Source organism: Musca vetustissima, unplaced genomic scaffold (genome assembly GCF_032173495.1).
Source record: "Musca vetustissima isolate MV318-11 ecotype Yass unplaced genomic scaffold, APGP_CSIRO_Mvet_v1 utg48451, whole genome shotgun sequence".
NCBI classification, from domain to species: Eukaryota; Metazoa; Arthropoda; class Insecta; order Diptera; family Muscidae; genus Musca; species Musca vetustissima.
In genome coordinates, this window is record NW_026887011.1 from 38,455 (window position 1) to 58,850 (window position 20,396).

A 20,396-nucleotide genomic window follows, 5' to 3' on the forward strand; every position below is an offset into this window, starting at 1 on the left:
CGTAATATGTATACATCCCTGAAAATTTGAACATACATTTCTACTACTCCTAGGATGTTTGGTATTGAAAATTGATTATGTCGGTCCAGATTTTGTTTATACCTCCAATGTTTTCTATATTATAGAGTTGAATAAAAACTTTGCAGAAATAAAAACTTTGCAGAAATTGTCAATATACAGTCTATGTTTTGACAGTGGCCTTGTTGTCCTTCATTTGCTGCTAGACAGGCAAATTTATTCGCACCTTACAAGTAAAAGAGGAATTTCTACAGCTTCTCAATTGGAGTGTGTAAGAGATAGTCATCTAAAATTTTTAAACAGCATGAAGTCTGATATAGCGAACTATTTTGCATCATTACGGTTTTGCTACAAATGAACAATATAGGTTCCACTCTCATTTTCGGTATTTTAAAGTCCTAGCCGAATTTTTAAAATATTTAACATTCCTGGTTGTATGAAGTTAAAACCTGTCCTTGCCAAAAATTTTAGATATTGGTTCTGATATTGCCATGTCCATCCCAATTGTAGTATCTTGATGTTTTAAGTCACATTTTTTCCACCGATTAACTTTAAACACTTTGCAAAAAATGTTCGATATGGGTCCAAATTTTGATCGATCTATTTTCGGTATATTGCAAGTTCTTTTTTATACCTTTCACCGCACTGTGATACAGGATATTATGTCTTTGTGCATATGTTTGTAACAGACAAAAGGAAACGACATAGACACATGGTTCCTTTTGAGAATATGCATAGAATTACTATCTGTGTCGATTTATGCATGTCCGTCCGTCTGTCGATGTTACATTGTAAACAAAGTACAGGTCGAATTTACAATCCGATTTGGATGAAATTTGGTACAGCTCATTTATTTGAACCAAGGACGAGCCCTATTGAAATTGGGAAAAATTGGTTCAGATTTAGATATAGCTCCCATATATATGTTCGCCAAAGGCCCTATATATCCTTCGATTTGCACGAAATTTGGCATAGCGTACTGAATGAAGTCTAGAGTGATGTGTGTTAAGTTTCGTGAAAATCGGTTCAGATGTAGATATAGCTTCCATATATAGTTTCGTCCGATTTCATGTATATGGCGCACCAAAGTCCCTATATTTCTTTCAATTTCCACGAAATTTGGTATAACGTACTGTGTTAAGTCTAGAATGATGTGTGTTCAGTTTCGTGAAAATGTGATCAGATTTAGATATAGCTCCCATATATTATCATCCGATTAATTGAAATGGTGCACCAATTCCACGAAATTTAACATAGCGTACTAAATTAGGTTTAGAATGATGTGTGTTAAGTTTTGTGAAAATCGGTTCAGATTTAGTTGGATATAGCTCCCACATATATTTTTATCCGATTTAATGTAAATGGTGCACCAATGTTCCTTTCTTCGATTTCCACGAAATTTGGTTCAAGATTTTAATGCTGCACAGTGTTATATGTACTAGGATACAAATCCATCTACTAGAAACTAATAATGCAGGTCTATGTTTTGACGTTCATAAGAGTCCAGACCGATTTGAATGTGTACCTCAGGGTGGAAGGTATAAAATGTTCGCTCTGGTCGAACTTAACTATGTTTTTACTTGTTCACATTTTCATTTCCTCTAAGCTGATTACTTTAAATATATATGTTTTGAAATAACTCTCATGCAATAGTTAAGCGACTTTTTAGTTATTTTGATTTTCCTAGGTGTATTTTCTCATTAAATTGGCTATCATTTGAGCTTTTGATTGTTTAAACACCTTTAGAGTACAAAAAAACATATTTTCAATATAAGTCAATGTTTTGAGATATATGTATATATATTTCCCACCCCATTTTATGCATTTTCTCATTTCGGGTTCATAGTAAAAACCTTAGTTACTGAAAGTGTTCAATATAGATAAATGTGTTTAGATAGCGTACAATTAAAGATCTCGTCCCATTTTCAATATGTTGATGGTCTTAGCTAAATTCCCAAACCTATGTGATCGTAATCTGATATTTTATTCTCAGCGCTTAAAATCCCTGCTAACATACAATTTACAATGTAGAGCAGTGTCTTGACATAGTCCAAAAATAAGGGTTCCAAAGCATTTTAGGTATTTTAAAGGTCCATTTCATGGCGGAGGTATAAAAAGTTTGTTCCATCCGTCCTTCTTCTTTCGTTCATTCTCTCGATTTTTCAAATCGACTATGGTCTTTTTCTGGTTTTTGTTTCCTAATACCCTCATTATCATTGTATGCTGAAGGCCCTAGTCGAATGTCCAACAAAAGATTATTTAATTTGGTATTTTGTTTTCTCAGTAGGTAAAAATCATGCTGACAATTTGTAGGCTCATGATTTGGTATAATACATATATACGATTTTAGGTTTTTTTTTTTTTAAATGCCCACCTAGTGACACATATATGGTCCAGCCGAACTTTTTCATTCGCTGCTTTCCTACTCATTTTAAATATTTATACTTTTCAAACCGTCTATTGCCTTGTTTATTTATTTCTTTTAAAGACCACTCATAATCATTGTCGAATATCTAACGCTTTTGGAATTCCCTGTTGCGTATTTTTTTCTCTGCCCTTTATTATGCCGGAATATTCAACAAAAATTATACGAATACATCAGAGATATCTTAAAATATCCCAAAATATGCCCCCATTGACAGCAGCAGATACACACAAAGGACAATAATTTTAATGGGCAAAATGTGTATATAAATATATTTGTGAGTGTGTGTAAAATAAATTTGAGTGTGTATTGGAGACCATTCGAATTAAAATGTTTGTGTGCATGTGTGTGTCCAAATGATATAAACAAAACTTCCATTCCGTAAAACCGAATATTCACTTTCATATTAAATTCTTCTCCTTCAAGGATATTAAATATTTTATGAGAATGGGAAAAATATCATTCGGATATGCAATAACTTAAGGTTATGTGTGCGTGCAAGTGTGTGTGTGTGTGTATGTCGTTGTTGTGTCTCTATTTGTAGCTGTATGCGTATAAAAGGCAATTTTTGGGCAGCAGATGCTTTTGCTGCTAATCTTCAATGTGTTGATAACTCTAAAGGCGTTATTTGTTTTGGAGTGTGTGACTGTGTGTGTATATCTATGCACAGAGTTGGGGTATCATTGGACAGACACACATGACGATGATGATGCGGTTAAGTTTGGTCACAGTGTACTACCATTGAGTAATGACTGTAAGGCAAATTTTAATGGCTTCCAGAATGACCTCACATAATGAAGAAATTAAATAAATTAAGGTTAGAATTTTTTTACGGAAAACAGATGAAAGTTTTCTAAAGTTTATAGTGTGTATGTGTATAGAACCTATTAAAGTAGAAATATACTTATATTTATGATGACATATAATTATTGAAAACGTTATTAAAGACATTCATGTTTATGTTTGGTGACAAAAGTCATTTGATAAAATTTTGGTTTAATCTAAGTGGAAGAAAAATTGGAAATCGATTGAAATTAAAGGACATTAAAAACTACAGATGGGGAAATATGGAAAGGAAATAGTTGTTCGAGGGCTACTATGTATATTTTGCCTATTACTGAAAATGGAAATATTTATAAAAAAATGATTGGGTTGTATCGATGAGCGTTTGCATTGTCATGGCGGAGGTGATTAACGCTCCCTAAAATATCAGATAACATATGAAATCCATTAAATATAAATGTCGTCTATACAAAGACTCCCTCCTCCAGCTTGTCAATGAAAGACTCCTTGCGTCTACTCGTCGGTCCGTCATTCTTTTGAATTCCTGATAGAGCTCGCAATATTGAAGATAGCGCTTCTTAAGATAGGCCCAAAGCATACCAATATTGAGGCTATGTCAATACAATGACCTACATCGATATATATAAAATCCATGGGTGGAAAAATGCGGCTAAAGTCTTCAAAATACAAAAAGAGGATGGTACCGTTGGGGGTATCATTGATCATTTTTGGTAGAGAAATTTTCTACTAAATGAATATCTAAAATATTAAATTACGTCTAATTTGATTGAAGCACGTAACCAAAACTTTATTCTGGTCAGGAATATGTACCCTTTATGGAGTATATATTAGAGGAAAACGTTCTATGTATATATATTTTCCGGATCTAAAGTAAGTTCTTGTGATGAGGTATACCCATTACAAAATATTTAATGAAAATTGTTTGAGAATTATTTCAAGCTCTTACTTTAAAAATAATAAATGATCCGAATTGGTTGAAATTTGACACAGCTAATTTATTTGGCCCAAGGACGAACCCTATTGAATTTGGGAAAAATCGGTTAAGATTTAGATATAGCTCCCATATGTGGCCGATTGACCCTAAATTTTTTACAACGAACTGAAATTAGAATAACCTACTGTGTGCAAAGTTTCGTTGAAATCGGTTCAGATTTAGTTTTAGCCCCATATATATCTTCGTCCGATTTTATGTAAATAGTGCATAACAGACCTAAAGCAGAGCTGATGGGCACAAAATATTTCACAACGTACTGAAGTATAGCCTAACATATGTAAACTCTTGTGGATATCGGTTTAGATTTAGATATAGCTCCAATATATATTTTCGTCCGATTTTATATAAATGGTGCACCAAAATCCCAAACATTGGCCAAATTAAATATTTCATATATATTTTTTCCGGATTTTAAGTAAATGGTTCACAAAACTTATTACGTTTGTCCGCTTGACACGAAATTTGGAACAACATATCAAATTGAGCCTAGAATGACTTTGTTTTTTGTGCCATTAATTAGCGACGACAGAAGAGATTCTCAAAAACTCAAAAATTAATATTCAAATCGGTGCCAAATTTTAACACATATTCATAGGTATCGTATAAAATAGGACAAAGGCCGATCCACATATAAATAAAGATTGCATAGATTGAAAATAACTATTTTAGCTTTCTACGTTCCTGGGTGGGTGTTCACTTTTATATTCCCATTATTATTTGTTATTTTCCATTTTCTATTACGAAGTTATTTCAAAATCCTACAAGTTTTACCCATCGTTTAACTTAAAAAACAAACAATACGCAATTATCTATTTGGCCTTTTGTATAACTTTTTTATTGGGGAACAAAAAACAACAACAACTCACACAATACATTTGCCAAAGGTTATAGAATTGAGTTGAATTTCCGTATCAATTTTGCTATTTGCTAACCCTTGTAATCAACAGATTTTCGAACATGACCAGAAAATACCAATTTGTTCGCAACCAAAGAGTAACAAATTGTGCAATTTGCTTTGAAAGTGGTTAGTCGTATTGGTATTGTCATGGTTACGTTTTGTGGCATAAATGGATAATGCCATTCGAGCAATACTTGTAGGTTGCAAGCAAACCATTTGTATAAATATTGAAATGTTCAATTAATAATATATATATATATATATATATATGAATATCTATTGGGTATGGTTTGGTTTAAATGAGGGTCATTTGTTGTGGCATTAAATTTATTTGGTGAGAATTTTAATTGATTTTATTAAACAAGAAATGAAATTAAAATGAGTTGGTAGATTTTTATACCTACCATCATACTGTGGAGTGTATATATTATTTTTCATTTCGTATGCAATGCCTCGAAATATTTGTCGGGGAAAGCACTCCTAGAATATTTGGTATTGCAAATAGGAGATATGATCCACGTTTGATTATAGTTTCGATAAACGGCACCAAAGTGTTAGGGATTTAAGTGGAATTTTCCTACCTAAATGTCTGTAAATTGGCATCTCCGAATATTGGAGGCTAACAAACATATATGCAAAAACTGATCAATGTAGGTCCCATAGCCGCATTTGCTTATCGATCCTTATTAGGTACAGGGTATTATGTCTTTGTACCTATTTTTTTAACAGGATAAAGGAAACGAGAGACACGTGGTTCCTTTTGAGAATATGCATAGAATAACTTTCAGAGTCGATTTATGCATGTCCGTCTGTCTGTCCATGTTAAATTTTAAACAAAGTACAGGTATTCGAACTGGATGAAATTTGGCATAGCTCATATTGAAATTGGGAAAAATCGGTTCTCATTTAGATATAGCTCCCATATATATATTTTCGTCCGATTTAAGGTAAATGGTGCACCAAAGTCCCTATATATCCTTCGATTTGCACGAAATTTGGCATAGCGTACTGTATTAAGTCCACGAGTTTAATTAAGGGCGATGAGTGTAAAGATTCGTGAAAATTGGTTCAGATTTCGATATAGCTGCCGTATATATTTTCATCCGATTTTATGTAAATGGTGCTCCAAAGTCCCTTTATATACTTCGATTTGCACGAAATTTGGCATAGCATAATGAATTGAGTCTAGAATAATGAGTGGTAAGTTTCGTGCAAATCGGTTCAGATTTAAATATAGCTGTCATATATATTTTCGTCCGATTTTAGGTAAATAGTGCACCAAAGTCCCTTTATATCCTTCGATTTGCACGAAATTTGGCATAGGGTAATGAATTTAGTCTAAAATGATGAGTGGTATGTTTCGGGAAAATCGGTTTAGATTTCCATATAGCTCCCATATATATTTTCGCCATATATATTTTATGTAAATGGTGCACCAAAGTCCCTATATAACTTGTATGAGTTGTAAGTTTCGAGAAAATCGGTTCAGATTTCAATATAGCTCCCACATTTTACAAAAATGGTGCACCAAACTCCTAATGTTTGTCCGATTAACACGAAATTTTGTACAACGTATCAAATTGAGACGAACGGGTGTCTGATTGAAATTGTGGCGTACCGAATAGAGTGACTCAATTTTGCTATAAATCGTTTTCCATAAATTTGTCCCATGGTACGCAGACGACTGTAAATCTTCCCGAATGAAATTAAATTTTCTTCGAGGGAACATTGGCTTGCAATTGTGAGGATATATATGTACAATATACCCAAAGTGTTGAAGGTTATTGCGTTTGGTTTAAATTGGTGCAGATGCAGCCATTGCTTCCATACGTATTTCGAACGGGTGTCTGATTGAAATTGCGGCGTACCGAATAGCGTGACTTAATTTTGCTATAAATCGTTTTCCATAAATTTGTCCCATGGTACGCAGACGACTCAAAATCTGCCCGAATGAAATTAAATTTCCTTCGAGGGAACATTGGCATGCAATTTTGAGGATATATATGTACAATATACCCAAAGTGTTGAAGGGTATCATATAGTCGGCCCAGTCTGACTTTACTACTTCCTTGTTGGTTTTATTTCTAAACTTGTGTATAGTGTATTGATTGATATGTTAACTGTCATGGCCACTCTAAAATTTCATTCTTATGAAAGATGCAAAGGGCATATCTTCAATGTCGATGATAACATACAAATATTATATCCTCATCATCTACAAGCAAAAAATCTGTGGACAGTCGAAGCTGTGACCACTGTTCCATTTAAACAAATATTCCTGCTTTAGGACAAAATATACGTAGTACATTAAATAATCCCCCATAGAAAATTCTATACAAAAATGGACTTGATTATAAATTTTGACAATGGCTTGAAGCATTTGGGGTGGAAATAGATGCCAAAAAATTGGGGTATTCTCTCATATGTGAGTGCAGTCAACTGTAAATATTTTTGCTAACAAACTCACCAACTTGCATACAAATATTTTTATTTATCAAAATGATAGAATTCGTATGATAGGAATATTAATAGATTCATCAACAAAGGAAATAAAAAATTAAAAAAAAAAATAGAGACTTGTCTACACGGCTAACGAAATAAAAAAGGGGTAACACACAAAAAACGACAAAATTTCAACCATTCGTTTGTTTTTGACAATGAGTGTTAATAACAATCACTCACTCATACACCATGTGCTAACACACAAATCATTCCCTTTATTTCCTTTTTTGTGGCCTGCGAAAAAACGGAAATTCTATTGCCACTCACATAAACACTCCCCATAACATTGATGAAAGGATATGACCAGAAACCACCATACACATATCCAATGGCAAACAGGCAACACTTCGAAAGGATCAAACTAATGACCGTTATTATTTCCCTTCACAATTCGTTACCAAAAACTAAATGAAATTGTTTGTACAAAACTATTTCCCCAAAGAAGGTTCTTTCTCTCTCTATTGCCCATGAAAAATATTTGGCATATTTGTGAATTGCAGATCCTTTGCTTTTGCTCTTTTGAACGTGTAATCGGTAATCGACAGCAGCAGTAGCAGTTAAAACTTTTGAGGTAACCACATTAGCCTCATTTAACAAAGGAATTTTGAAAATTTTCAGAATTTAATAATGGTCTATCATCTATAATGGTGATTATATGTGGGGTAGTGTGAAATTGTACAGTAAATGTGGTTTGTGTATGAAGCTGTTCAGAAGGTGATTTGGATATCATATGATATCCTCAAAGGAATGTTGATAGGAAATTGAACTAATTTAAATATGTGATATTTATCTATAAGTGAACCGACTAACATAAATTCATACGCATACCTTTCTGCAACCTATAGTCACATTCTATGTCCCCTACTGTAATCATGTTCACATACTCTAATTATCTGTCTTCTTTAAATATTAATCTAATGATAAAGACATTAATAGATTCATTTATCTTCTAACTACCAATCTTTTATTATTATAAATATCTCTTATTATCATAACTCACTCTCTTATTATTATAACTCTCTTATTTTTATCTCTGTACTAACTGCCAACTTTATTCCCGAAATACTTCTCAGACAGAGAGAATAATAGAGAGTAAAATCTTAACCGATAAAATGGAATTATAAGTTGTAAGAAGATGATTACATATTTAAAAGTGAGTTCGTATGTTGATCTCAAATTTAAATGTTGTTACTTGAAATATCGGTTAAAAATCAAGTCTTTAGCCGAAATAATAAATAACTATTGAATTTATAATAAAATATTACAAGAACAATAACAACGTGTTTTATTATCAAGCATAAAACATAACTCTATGCTATATTCCATTCCACTAGGGCATATTTAGATTACAATGGGACAAATTTATGTAAATCGATTTATAGGACACTTTATTTTCGCTATTCAGTTCAAAATATAATCCCAATCAGACACCAGTTCGAAATATGTGTGGGAGCTATTTCTGCATTTGCACCAAATAAAAACCAGTAAGGAATGTTCAAAAGTCGGACGGGCCGACTATATGATACCCTTCACCACTTTGGGTACATACAAGAGATGACCATTGAAATGGAATCGGGCGAAATTAAATGTGCTATATAATATCAATCCAATTGAAAAAAACCCATACACATATCATTCTCAAAAATCAATGAAAAATTGCATGCCAAACGGGTAGACTTGGATTCGTTGTGTGTACCATTTGTATGAAATCGAGTAAAATGGGAGCTATATATATAATATAAACACCTTTTTTTTCTTTTATCACTCTATATTCAATCTAATACACTCTGCCAAATTTCGTGTAACATAGGCCCTTCGGTGCACCATTTATATAAAATCAAACGAAAATATATATAAGACCTATATTAAAATCTGAACCGACAACAAACCTTATCACACATAATTTTTTCCTCAATTGCATTCGCTATGCTAAATTTTGCTCAATTGGACAAATAATGGAAGTATGGTGTATTATTCACAAATATCGGACGAATCTTCGCATACATCAGTCTTGACCTAATTCAGTACTCTGTGCAAAATGTTGTCCCAATCGGAAAAATATTGGGAGTTCAAAGAAAATGGGAAAAAATATATGGGAGCTATATCTAAATCTGAACCGATTCCAACAAAACTTCGCATACATCAATCCGGACCTAATTCAGTACTCTGTGCAGAATTTTGTCCCAATCGGACAAATATTGGGAGTTTGGTGCATCATTCACATAAAATCGGACGAAACTATATATGGGAGCTATATCTAAATATGAACCGATTTTCCCGAAACTTACAACTCATCATTCTAGACTCTAGTCAGTACGCTATGCCAAATTTGCTGCAAATCGAAGGATATAAAAGGAACCTAAAATCAGACGAAAATATATATGGAAGCTAAATATAAATCTGAACCGATTTTCACAAAATTTGACACACATCATTCTAGACTAAATTCAGTACGCTAAGACAAATTTGGTGCAAATCGAAAGTTATATAGGGACTTTGGTACACCATTTACATTAAATCGACCAAAAATATATATGGGAGCTATATTGTAATCTGAACCGATTTTCCCGAAACTTAACATACATCATTCTAGACTCAATTCAATGCGCTATGCCAAAATTTCCTTCAAATCTAAAGATGTATAGGGATTTTGATGCACATTAAATCGGACAAAAATATATATGGGGGTTATATCTACGTCTGAACCGATTTTTCCCACTTTGAATAGGGCTCGTGCCTGAGCCAAATAAATGTGGTGCATTGTATTCAATTCGCATCATAAATGCGACCTGTACTTTGTTTATAATTTAACAAGGACAGAGGGACGGACATGCATAAATCGACTCAGAAATTGATTCTGTGCATATTCTAAAAGGAAGAAACACAAATGACGAAAACCATAAATACCATCCACGTAATTAAACTATGGAGGTCAATATCATGAAATGTTGGCAACGTCAGATCTATTAATTCAAAACTATTGAATTTTTGCTCATATACTTTTATAATTCCCGAGCTATATCAATTTGGATTAATCAATTTGATAACGATACACATTATGTCTTAACTTTAGTAAAGGCGATTTAAAAAATTTTGTACGCATTGTATTTATAATTTCGTTTTTTTTTTAGATATTCCAGTGAGCGGAACCTATCTACGAACCAAAAATAAGGACTTTTGGTTTATAACAAAAAACAAGAAGTGCCGTTGTTCCTTAGTGGGTAATCAAAACCAAACCAACCACGACATACCAAAGGGTAAGGAATGAACATTTATCATTGCTTATATATTACTTGAATATTTAATTAAACCCGAATCAAATTTCAAATTACTGAAATCACTTTTGTCTTCGCACATTTCTCTTAGATTTATTCACTTCCCAGCTTCCTTAAGACATAAATATTAAAAACCAGGGAGCGGGTCAAAAAAGTCGGGTGGGACCGAAAATATGCAAGTACCGCCGTCAACTTCTCTACTCTAGGCCTTTTTGAAGTCATTATTGTGACCTCTAAAGTTGTTGGTTCATATTATCGCCTTCTTTGGACTTACATGCTCAATTTAGTGACAATTGAACTATAAAAATGGCCTGTATTTTGTTTACAAAAAATATAATGGACAGACGGATACAAATGTCTATATCGACTCAGGTAGTCGAGGTCGGTCAAGATCGGTATACTAAAAAGTGAATCTATGACCAATAATTCGCATTTTTACCAGCTTTTATAATGCGCTCACAACATAGTTGTGTAGAGTACAAAAAACTCTCATACTAGTCATGTATTACTGTCATTACCAAAGGTAGAAAATATTGCAGTCTAATTTTTGTGTCAACAACCTCGTCTGTGTAATGACTTGAAATTTCTTACTGATTTCTTGAAAAATAACATTCCTAAAAAGTGTTTATATTGTTATTAATTTGTCTCATTTATTAACTTCCCTTATTACACTACATTTACAATTCATTAGATGTCATTATTAGCAATTCTTTGCTTTGATGTTGTAACATTCTTAAAATGTAAATGTGACCCTTTACCAAAAGAGGCATTTTCTGTAGCTGCAACAACAACAGCCTATCGAGCATGCATTAAATGTTTCTCTGTGCATTCGATTAGCCTACATACCAAAGTATCAAAGACCGATGTTAGTAGAGAAAATAAGAAATAAATGAAAATATTTGTGCGGCAATCGAAACAATTTTCAATTGCTTCCCCCATTGATTTCTTTATTGCTGGAAAATATTCGAAAGTCCACTAAAATTTCGTATGCAAAAGCAGACCAGCACTTTTACTTCGATTTTGGTACCCTTTAAAAGTGAATTTTTGTTTTGTGTCTTCTCTTCACACAATTTTGGCATAACTTGATTTCTGTTGTTTCCATGGACATTTCCACTTCTGCCTACACTCATTTATTATGCATTCTAAGGACATTTTCATGTTACTGTTTTTTAACGCTTTGTTTCATTTGCGTTTTAACCAATTATGGTATTCTTTGAGAAGAAACCCGAAAAAACAAAAGGCGTCCTTAATGGGTTTTTGGGTTTTACTTTTTTAAGTGTTGTTGATTTTTTAATGAAAATACCCAATACCAAAGACGAATTTTTCAGAATGCCAATAAAGGGATTCAAGTTTTTGTTTGTCGATGTTTTCCGTTTTTCTTCGAATTCAGAAGGTCAAACCCTTGAATTGTCGCGCCATTGATTTTATTCTAAACAAATTGCCAAAATAAATAATTTGTAACTTTTAATGGAGAAAAATGATGGCTTTTAATTTTTTTTAACTGGTCCGTAAACAACCGTTTCCGTTTTAAACAAATTAGCTATGTATTGTGTATTTTTTCTTTCTGAAATATATTTAAAAAATGTAGAGGATGTGAAATAATTTATGACACCATTAAGTGGAAGAGAAGGGTTCGCGAAAGTAAATATTTCATAAAAATGGTATAAATTAAGTATTTTTTTTATTTGGTTCACTTTTTTATGAAAATAGCTGTATTGAAAATTCGAAGGTTTATTAATTAGGATTGACTTTGATAAATTGAATCAGGAAAGATCATCGAAAGGTTGTTATACATCAAAAGGTATTTTTTTTTTAATGCACCAATACAAGACTGGAATTTTTATATACTATTTTCATATAAATTATATTTTCAAGCGACCGGGTGGCGTAGGGGATGATAGATACCAAGCAACGGCTCTGATTGTCTTTAACATGGCAAAGTCCAGGCTTATCTCGGTCCCTCTTTCATCTCAATTGTGACACTGAAATTGGCTGCGGATTTATGGTCAACAGGAGAATAAAAGACCTCGTCTCCAGATTCACTCCAGTAGATGAGCGAATTATCCGCATAAAAGCGAAGTTCTTCTACATCAGTCTTATTTGCGCCCATTCTCCGACCAAAGACAAATATGAACAGACCACAGACATATTTTACGAGCGGCTAGAAACAGCATATGATCGCTGCCCTGGCCATGACATTAAAATTCTGCTAGGAGATTTTAATGCAAAAATCGGAAGTGAAAATAGCTTTGGCCCCACCATCGGAAAATTCAGCCTTCATGAAGAAACATCCGACAACGGCATGAGGTTGATTGACTTCGCGGCACCAAAAAACATGGTAGTTAACAGCACCAGATTCAAGCATCTCGATATACACAAGGCCACCTGGATCTCTTCTGATCAAGTAACGAGAAATCAAATTGATCATGTCGTGATAGACGGAAGTCATTCATCCAGTGTTTTAGACGTCCGATCGATCCGAGGAGGGAATATCGGTTCGGACCATTACCTTGTGGAAGCCAAGGTACGCACCCGTCTTAATGTTGCAGCAAAGGTGCGATCTAATACAACACGGAAACTCGACGTCGAAAAGCTGCAAACACAACAGGTAGCCTAGGCCTACTCCGCTCAACATACCCACCTGCTTGACGAAAGCAATTCTTGTCCTGATAATAGTATAAAAGCAGAGTGGCAAAGAATTGCTCACTCCCTACAAACTGCAGCAAAAGCAACACTTGGGTACCAAAAACCATCACCAAGAAACCCATGGTACGATCAGGAATGTCGTAATGCTACTGATCTGTAAAGGGCAACCGAAGGCTTTAGTGTAGGCACATTCTCCTGTAGAGATGAAGATGTAAACCTGATGACAGATACAGGTAGCGTTTTGGGGATCTGGAAGGAGCATTTTGAAAAACTTCTGGAATCAAATAGTGTCGGTGAAGAAGATACCCCAGAACCAATAAGAGATGATGGTATGGAGTGTATACCACCTAGCCAAGATGAGGTCAGAATAGCAATCAATCAGCCCAAGTATTCAAGAATGGTGGTCAGATGCTGGTCAGGAGCATGCACCATGTGATTAGTACAATTTGGCTAGAGGAATGCATGCCCAAAGATTGGAACCTAAGCATCCTGTGTCCCGTGCACAATAATGGAGACAAGACGATATGTTACGCATATAAAGTGCTATCCAGTGTGCTGTGTGAACAATAAAGCAGCAGGAGGCGACGGGTTACCAGCCAAAGTATTCAAGACTGGTGGTCAGATGCTGGTCAGGAGCATGCACCAGCTGATTAGTACAATTTGACTAGAGGAATGCATGCCCAAAGATTGGAACCTAAGCATCCTGTGTCCCGTGCACAAAAAAGGAGACAAGACGATATGTGCCAACTACAGAGGAATTAGAATTCTTCCCATCGCATATAAAGTGCTATCCAGTGTGCTGTGTGAACGATTGAAGCCAATGATAAATGCCATTATTGGACCATACCAATGCGGCTTCAGACCTGGCCAATCCACCATTGGCCAAATTTTCACTCTGCGCCAAATCCTGGAAAAGGCCCACGTAAAACACATCGACACATACCACCTATTCGTCGACTATTAAGCCGCATTCGACAGCCCTATCCGTTCAGAGGTGTTTGAAGCCATGTCTACGTTCGCATTCCTGCAAAATTAATACGGCTATACAGGATAACTTTAAGTGGCACAAGGATTTAGACAAGGTGACGTGTGATCTTTTTAACATCCTGTTGGAAAAGGTCATACGAGACGCAAAAGTGGACATAAATGACACTCTGTACACCAAACAACACATGTTACTCGCCTACGCCAATGACATCGATATTATGGGTCGAACATTGCAAGCGGTACAGCCACCTTTGAACAAATTGTAAAGGGGTCTGCCAAAGTGGGTCTGGCAGTAAACGGCGAGAAGACCAAGCTGATGTTATCAACGCGCAAGGCGTCCAGTACTTGAGAACTACAGCTTCGAGGTAGTTAAAGATTTTATATACCTTGGTACCGCCATAAATAAAACGAATCGCATCAGTTTTGAAATTCGGAGGAGGATTGTGATGGCTAACAGATGCTGCAATGGTCTAGACAATCAGTTTAGAAACAAGGCCACCTCCCGCCAGACCAAACTCACACTCTATAAGACGCTAATACTACCGAACTGTTATATGGATCTGAAGCATGGATACTTGCGCAAACAAATTAGGCAGCTATTGGGGTGTTTGTAAGAAAAATTCTCCGAAAGATCTACGGACCGATCAGCGTCGACGGTGAATATCGGCGTCGAATGAACCACGAGCTTTACAATTTATACGCTGACATCGACATAGTCAGTCGTATTGAGCTGCAGCGACTACGGTGGCTTGGCAATGATATGCGAATGAATGAGAATGCCATAGCTTCCCGTAGAAGGGGAAGGCCACGAATTAGATGGAAAGTCCAAGTAGAAAACAACATCCTCCAAATTGGTGGAGATGCGCACAAAACCGACGCGCTTGGAAATCTTTTTTAAGCTCGGCTTATGGAACAACCATTCTGTAACAAACCAGCTAAGTAAGTAAAGTAGGTTTTCAAGGGACTAAAAAAATATTGTTTAATTCAAGAATTTTCAAGGGGACAACATAGGCGTGGATTTTTAAAAATATATAAATTTTTTTTCCAAGTACCAAAGCATTTGTGGATTTATTAAAAATAGGTTTTAAGGGACCAAAGCAGGTGTGGATTTATTAAAAAGAGACCAGTTAGGCTCGGTGTTATTAAATGACTTTTTAATGACAGACGGAATTTAATAAAAATCCTAACACAAGAATGGGTTTGAATTGAGTTTTAATTAAATATGATTGGTATTTAATTTAATTGTGTGACTTTAATTAATTAAATTGAATCGTATTGAGTGAAGTTCAGTTCAATCGAACATTTTCTTACTTAATTATCATAATTTGCATTTAAGCGAATAAAACGTTACACATTATGTTAATTGGTTAATTGACTATGTGTTGAAGTGCGACAAATATTCTGTAAATATTGTCACTCTCAATAATTGATAACACAGCGTGAAAGATAAAAGTCAAATCTTTCTAAATATAAACTACACATATAAATATTTGTTAACATAAAGCCAGGAAAACGATTTATCAATTTGGATGAATAGTTATTTTGTGTGTGTGTGTGAATAATCATGAATATCCTTGTGCCTCCTCATTAATTTACTTCAAACAAAAAATGAGAAATAGAACAAATTTTATCTGATTTCATTTCATTAAAAATTACACAAAAGGAAAGAAAATAAACAAAAAGCAACAAGCAACAAAACTAAAGGAGACAATTTATCTGAATGCCTGCCCTAAATCCCCTAAAGACAATTCAACACTAAATCATACCCTACAAGTTGACATTTCCTCGGAAATGGAATATTAGGGCGAGACAGAAGCTTAGCAAACGTTTGCTATGATAATACGCAGCTTGTCGCTGTCTCGCTCTCCCATGTTCTATAGCTCTGCCTTCTTTAGATATTCCTTATGGTTCGAATTTGAAATACACCAAGCGCAATTGCTGCCAACACTTCTGTTGGAATCCTTTGTTGTATTTGGGTCATTTCAAGCAATTTGACGTTTAAATTTTAATGCGTACATAATACAGTGATTAACGAGGACGTGACAGATAACGTTACAAAGGAAACAAACAAACGAAGAAACATACATAACGACTAGTATAACGATTGTCGGATATGTCCTCGCCATGCATTGTGAACAAAGATGCTGAAATAATCGTAGATAATCAAGGCGAATGTAAATAAACAAATCAACTATGCAATGTTGGTGAGTTTAGAACGAACTATCAGATCAGTGCGAAAATATGGAAATAACTAAAAAATACAAAGGAATGGTGCAATAATGGAAAATGTAATGAAAATATGGCACAGTATTTAGTTAATGAAAAACACCACAGTCTTGCATAGAGTATTCTTTTGAAATCTTATGGTAGGTTCATTGTGCGAAGACCATTTGTACTCAAATTTAGTCGACAGAACATAAATTTTAAGATGGGTTCATCGCATGATAACCCCTCTGATTGGACTTTAGATACATATGTCATATATTGCCATATATAGACACAAAATCTCTATATGAATATTCTATCATCCTTTATAAACTTTCCTTTCCCATACAGAAACTCTCCAAAAAAGGGGCTCTGTAGCGCTACACAGACGTTTACATTTGTTTTTTTGCTTCTAGCTTTATCGTTATTATTTTCTTTTTTATTTCATATCATCTTTTTCTTGTGCGTCTCACCCACACTCATATTCCAACCCATATCTTAGATGAAATACCCTTGCAATGTGTTAATGAAAATGCCAAGAGAAGAAGAAGAAAAAAAGAAAAATTGAAAACACAAAGGAAGTTGATTTGTAAACAAACAACTTAATAGAAAAACAAGGATAAAAAAGTGCAATTCCTTGAATAAAACAAATGAAAAAATAATGGAAAAAGATGGAATAAATACTTGAGCTTAATTTATGCTGATTTATTTGTTGTGGTTTTACTTTTTTCTCGTCTATTTTTTTCTTAAGAATCATTAATAATAAGAAATGAGTAAGGAAAAGGAGCTATTCGATGTGATCTGAACATTTGATACCCTACATTGCTAAAACTTTGTAAAGTGGATACAAGGAAATTTAATTACATAGATTAAACCAATTAGGAATGTCGGACTGTGCCGATCTTGCGGGTTAAAAAATGAATATACAAATATAAACTATTCCAAAATATAAAAATCAAATACAAGAAATTCAATTATAAAACAATAAAAACAGCTAGGTGATCGCCACTAGGTACCACCGCCATCTTTCAAACCAGCTTCTTCCGGCCTGAACCATTGGACACTTCCAGCCTGAACCATTGGACATAGTCTTCATCTTTGCACCGGCCACATCTTCCATTAGCTGCTCCGTACGTTTGCTCCGCGTCTTCATTTTCCAGATGCCATTTCCTTTTTCGGCAGCAGTGTCAGGATTTATAGCCACAATCTTCCTGGCCGTAACATCCGTAACTAACTGCTTCTGCTTACCACCACTAACATATTTTGTTGCGGGTTTAGAGCCATTTTCCGCAGGCTTCATCTTTCTACCGGCAAAACAAGTACCCACTGGCGACGCACAGTTCCCAGCAAGTCTTCCTTTAAGGACCTGCCCTTGTTCGCCGGCTTCAACTTCCCAACCGGACCTTTTTCATAACTGGTTTCGCATCAGCATCACTATCGTCCATTTCCCGTTCCTTACTGGCATTTGCGAACATAAGCCTGGCCAACTTATCACGTTTAGCCACTGCTGTTTATCGTGCCTTCTTCGAAAGTGTTAGATGGCTTTTCCTTTGTTGTTACGATATCATAATAACAGAGCGATCACTATTAAACGTTTTTAGTGCTATATCTTAAGCTTATAAAATGAAAACATATATTTTGAATGCAGACCTGTGATTTTATTTCAATTTTATACAGACATTTTCGCGTATTGGCGTTTTTATTCTTAACATGCCTCTGTTATACCTGATTCCCCCTGGATATGTTTTCATAAACTATTTTATCAAAATGCATTTTGTCGAGTCTTTACGGTTTCTATGTCTTTGTATGTTGTCAGGGTATTTAAGTTTTTGCAGCCCCAAGAGTTTGTAACGCCTTTTAATATTGGTCCTTGACCCACCTTTATGTATACCGATCTTTTAAGTAATATCTCGACTAAGTCGATCTTTCGTCTGTCCTTTATAATTTGTAAACACGATACAGACCACAGTTATGGACCAATCGTCACGAAATTTTGCATATGGATGGGCTCTGTCCAAAGAAGATCCCTATTGTTGTATGTTTGGTAATGATCCGTTAATATTTAGGAGATGAAATGGACCAAAAAAATTAATACCAATTATATTGATGTATGTACTTGCATGTGGGATCTGTATATAAAAATTTACAGGAATCTGCATATTCTGATATTGTTTAGTATCACTAGATGGCGGAAATGTTGCTCTGATTGAAATTTTACATGAAGTTACGGTTTTGGTATAGGACGGTGATGTTGATATGATATTTAGGGGGAGTCATGGACCGAAAAGTTTATTTTTGTTATGAACCGAAAACTTTATTTTTGTCAGATTTTCTAGTAGGCCATTATTATATGCAGAACATAACATATTTTACACCTGAAGGGGTTTGACGAAAAGCATAAAACAGCTCTTTATTGATCGATCATCAATTCAATAAAGTTATCAAATTTTTATTTTATGGCGTAAATATTCACCTTGGGAAAACAAGATTTAGAAATATGCCAAGGTTAGAAATTGGAGGTGTTGATATATAATCGTTTAAGAGGGTGCAAATATCGCGAAATAAATTTTCGTGGTAGTTGTGTAGGGTATCATATGGTTGAAACGTCTAACTATACTGCTCCGCCCACTGGTTTATCCTACACAACAACTTGAACACACCAGAAATTAAGTGGAATATTTAAATATTAATTATTAATTTCTGGAAAAACGTCATTTTATTAATAATTTGGAACAATATTTTTCGATAGGAAAAATCGTTTACTCCTGGAAATAAGGCGATATATTTGTGCGAACTATATCAAAACATGGACCTATATTTACAATACTTCAAAGCTTCAAATACCGAATTTAGGGTTACAGTTATAAAGGAATTTCGTAAAATGTGATATATCCAATTTTTAAAACTGAAAATCCTAGGAGTTGTAGCAATTTATGTGCAATGTTCTATGTTCAATATTGTGAGCACAACCGTAATTTCAACAGATGGACTTGGCGGTTACAAACGGAATGACAAACCAGTAAGGAAAGTAGTAAAGTCGGACTGGGCCGACTATACCACTTTGGGTATATTCTACATATGTCTCCTAACAGACTCCACCTTTTCGAAAAAAATTGACATGAAATTGAACGAAATTGAATATGATTTCTATGCCTTTCTGGAACCTATGATAAATTTCATTTCATTCGGCAAGTTTAGAGTTGTTTGCCTACAATGAGACAAATTTGTGTAAACTGACTCTTCAAAATTTAATCTTAATCAGACACCTGTTTTAAATATATATGGAAGCTGTGTATGCATCCGCGCCATTTCCAATAAATCTCAATAACGTCATTCTAGTATCAATTCGATACGTTGTGCAAAATTTACCTAAACTCCAACTAAAATAAAATATGGAAGCTATATCTAAATCGGAACCGATTTTAACGAAACTTGCCAGAGATTAATTTATATTAACTTCAGTACAAATACAAATTTGTGTGCCAATCGTTCAAACTTTAGGTCTTTAGTGCAAAATTTTCATAAAATCAGTGTAAAATATCTATATCTAAATCTGGTCCGACTTTCACGAAACTAAGCACACATCATTCTAGACTTAATTCAGTACGCTGTGCCAAATTCCATGCAAATCGAAAGATATAG

General features: G+C 34.5%; 1 protein-coding gene across 1 annotated transcript in view; it reads right to left on the reverse strand.

Moving 5' to 3' along the window:
• Positions 1–18,054, reverse strand: part of LOC133334501 (angiotensin-converting enzyme-like) — a 44,561-nt gene extending 26,507 nt beyond the window's left edge. The window contains exon 1 of the mRNA XM_061542817.1: positions 17,793–18,054. Coding sequence (XP_061398801.1) covers positions 17,793–18,054 — 262 coding nt within the window. The remainder of the gene's footprint in view (positions 1–17,792) is intronic.
• Between the last annotated feature and the right edge of the window lie 2,342 nt (positions 18,055–20,396).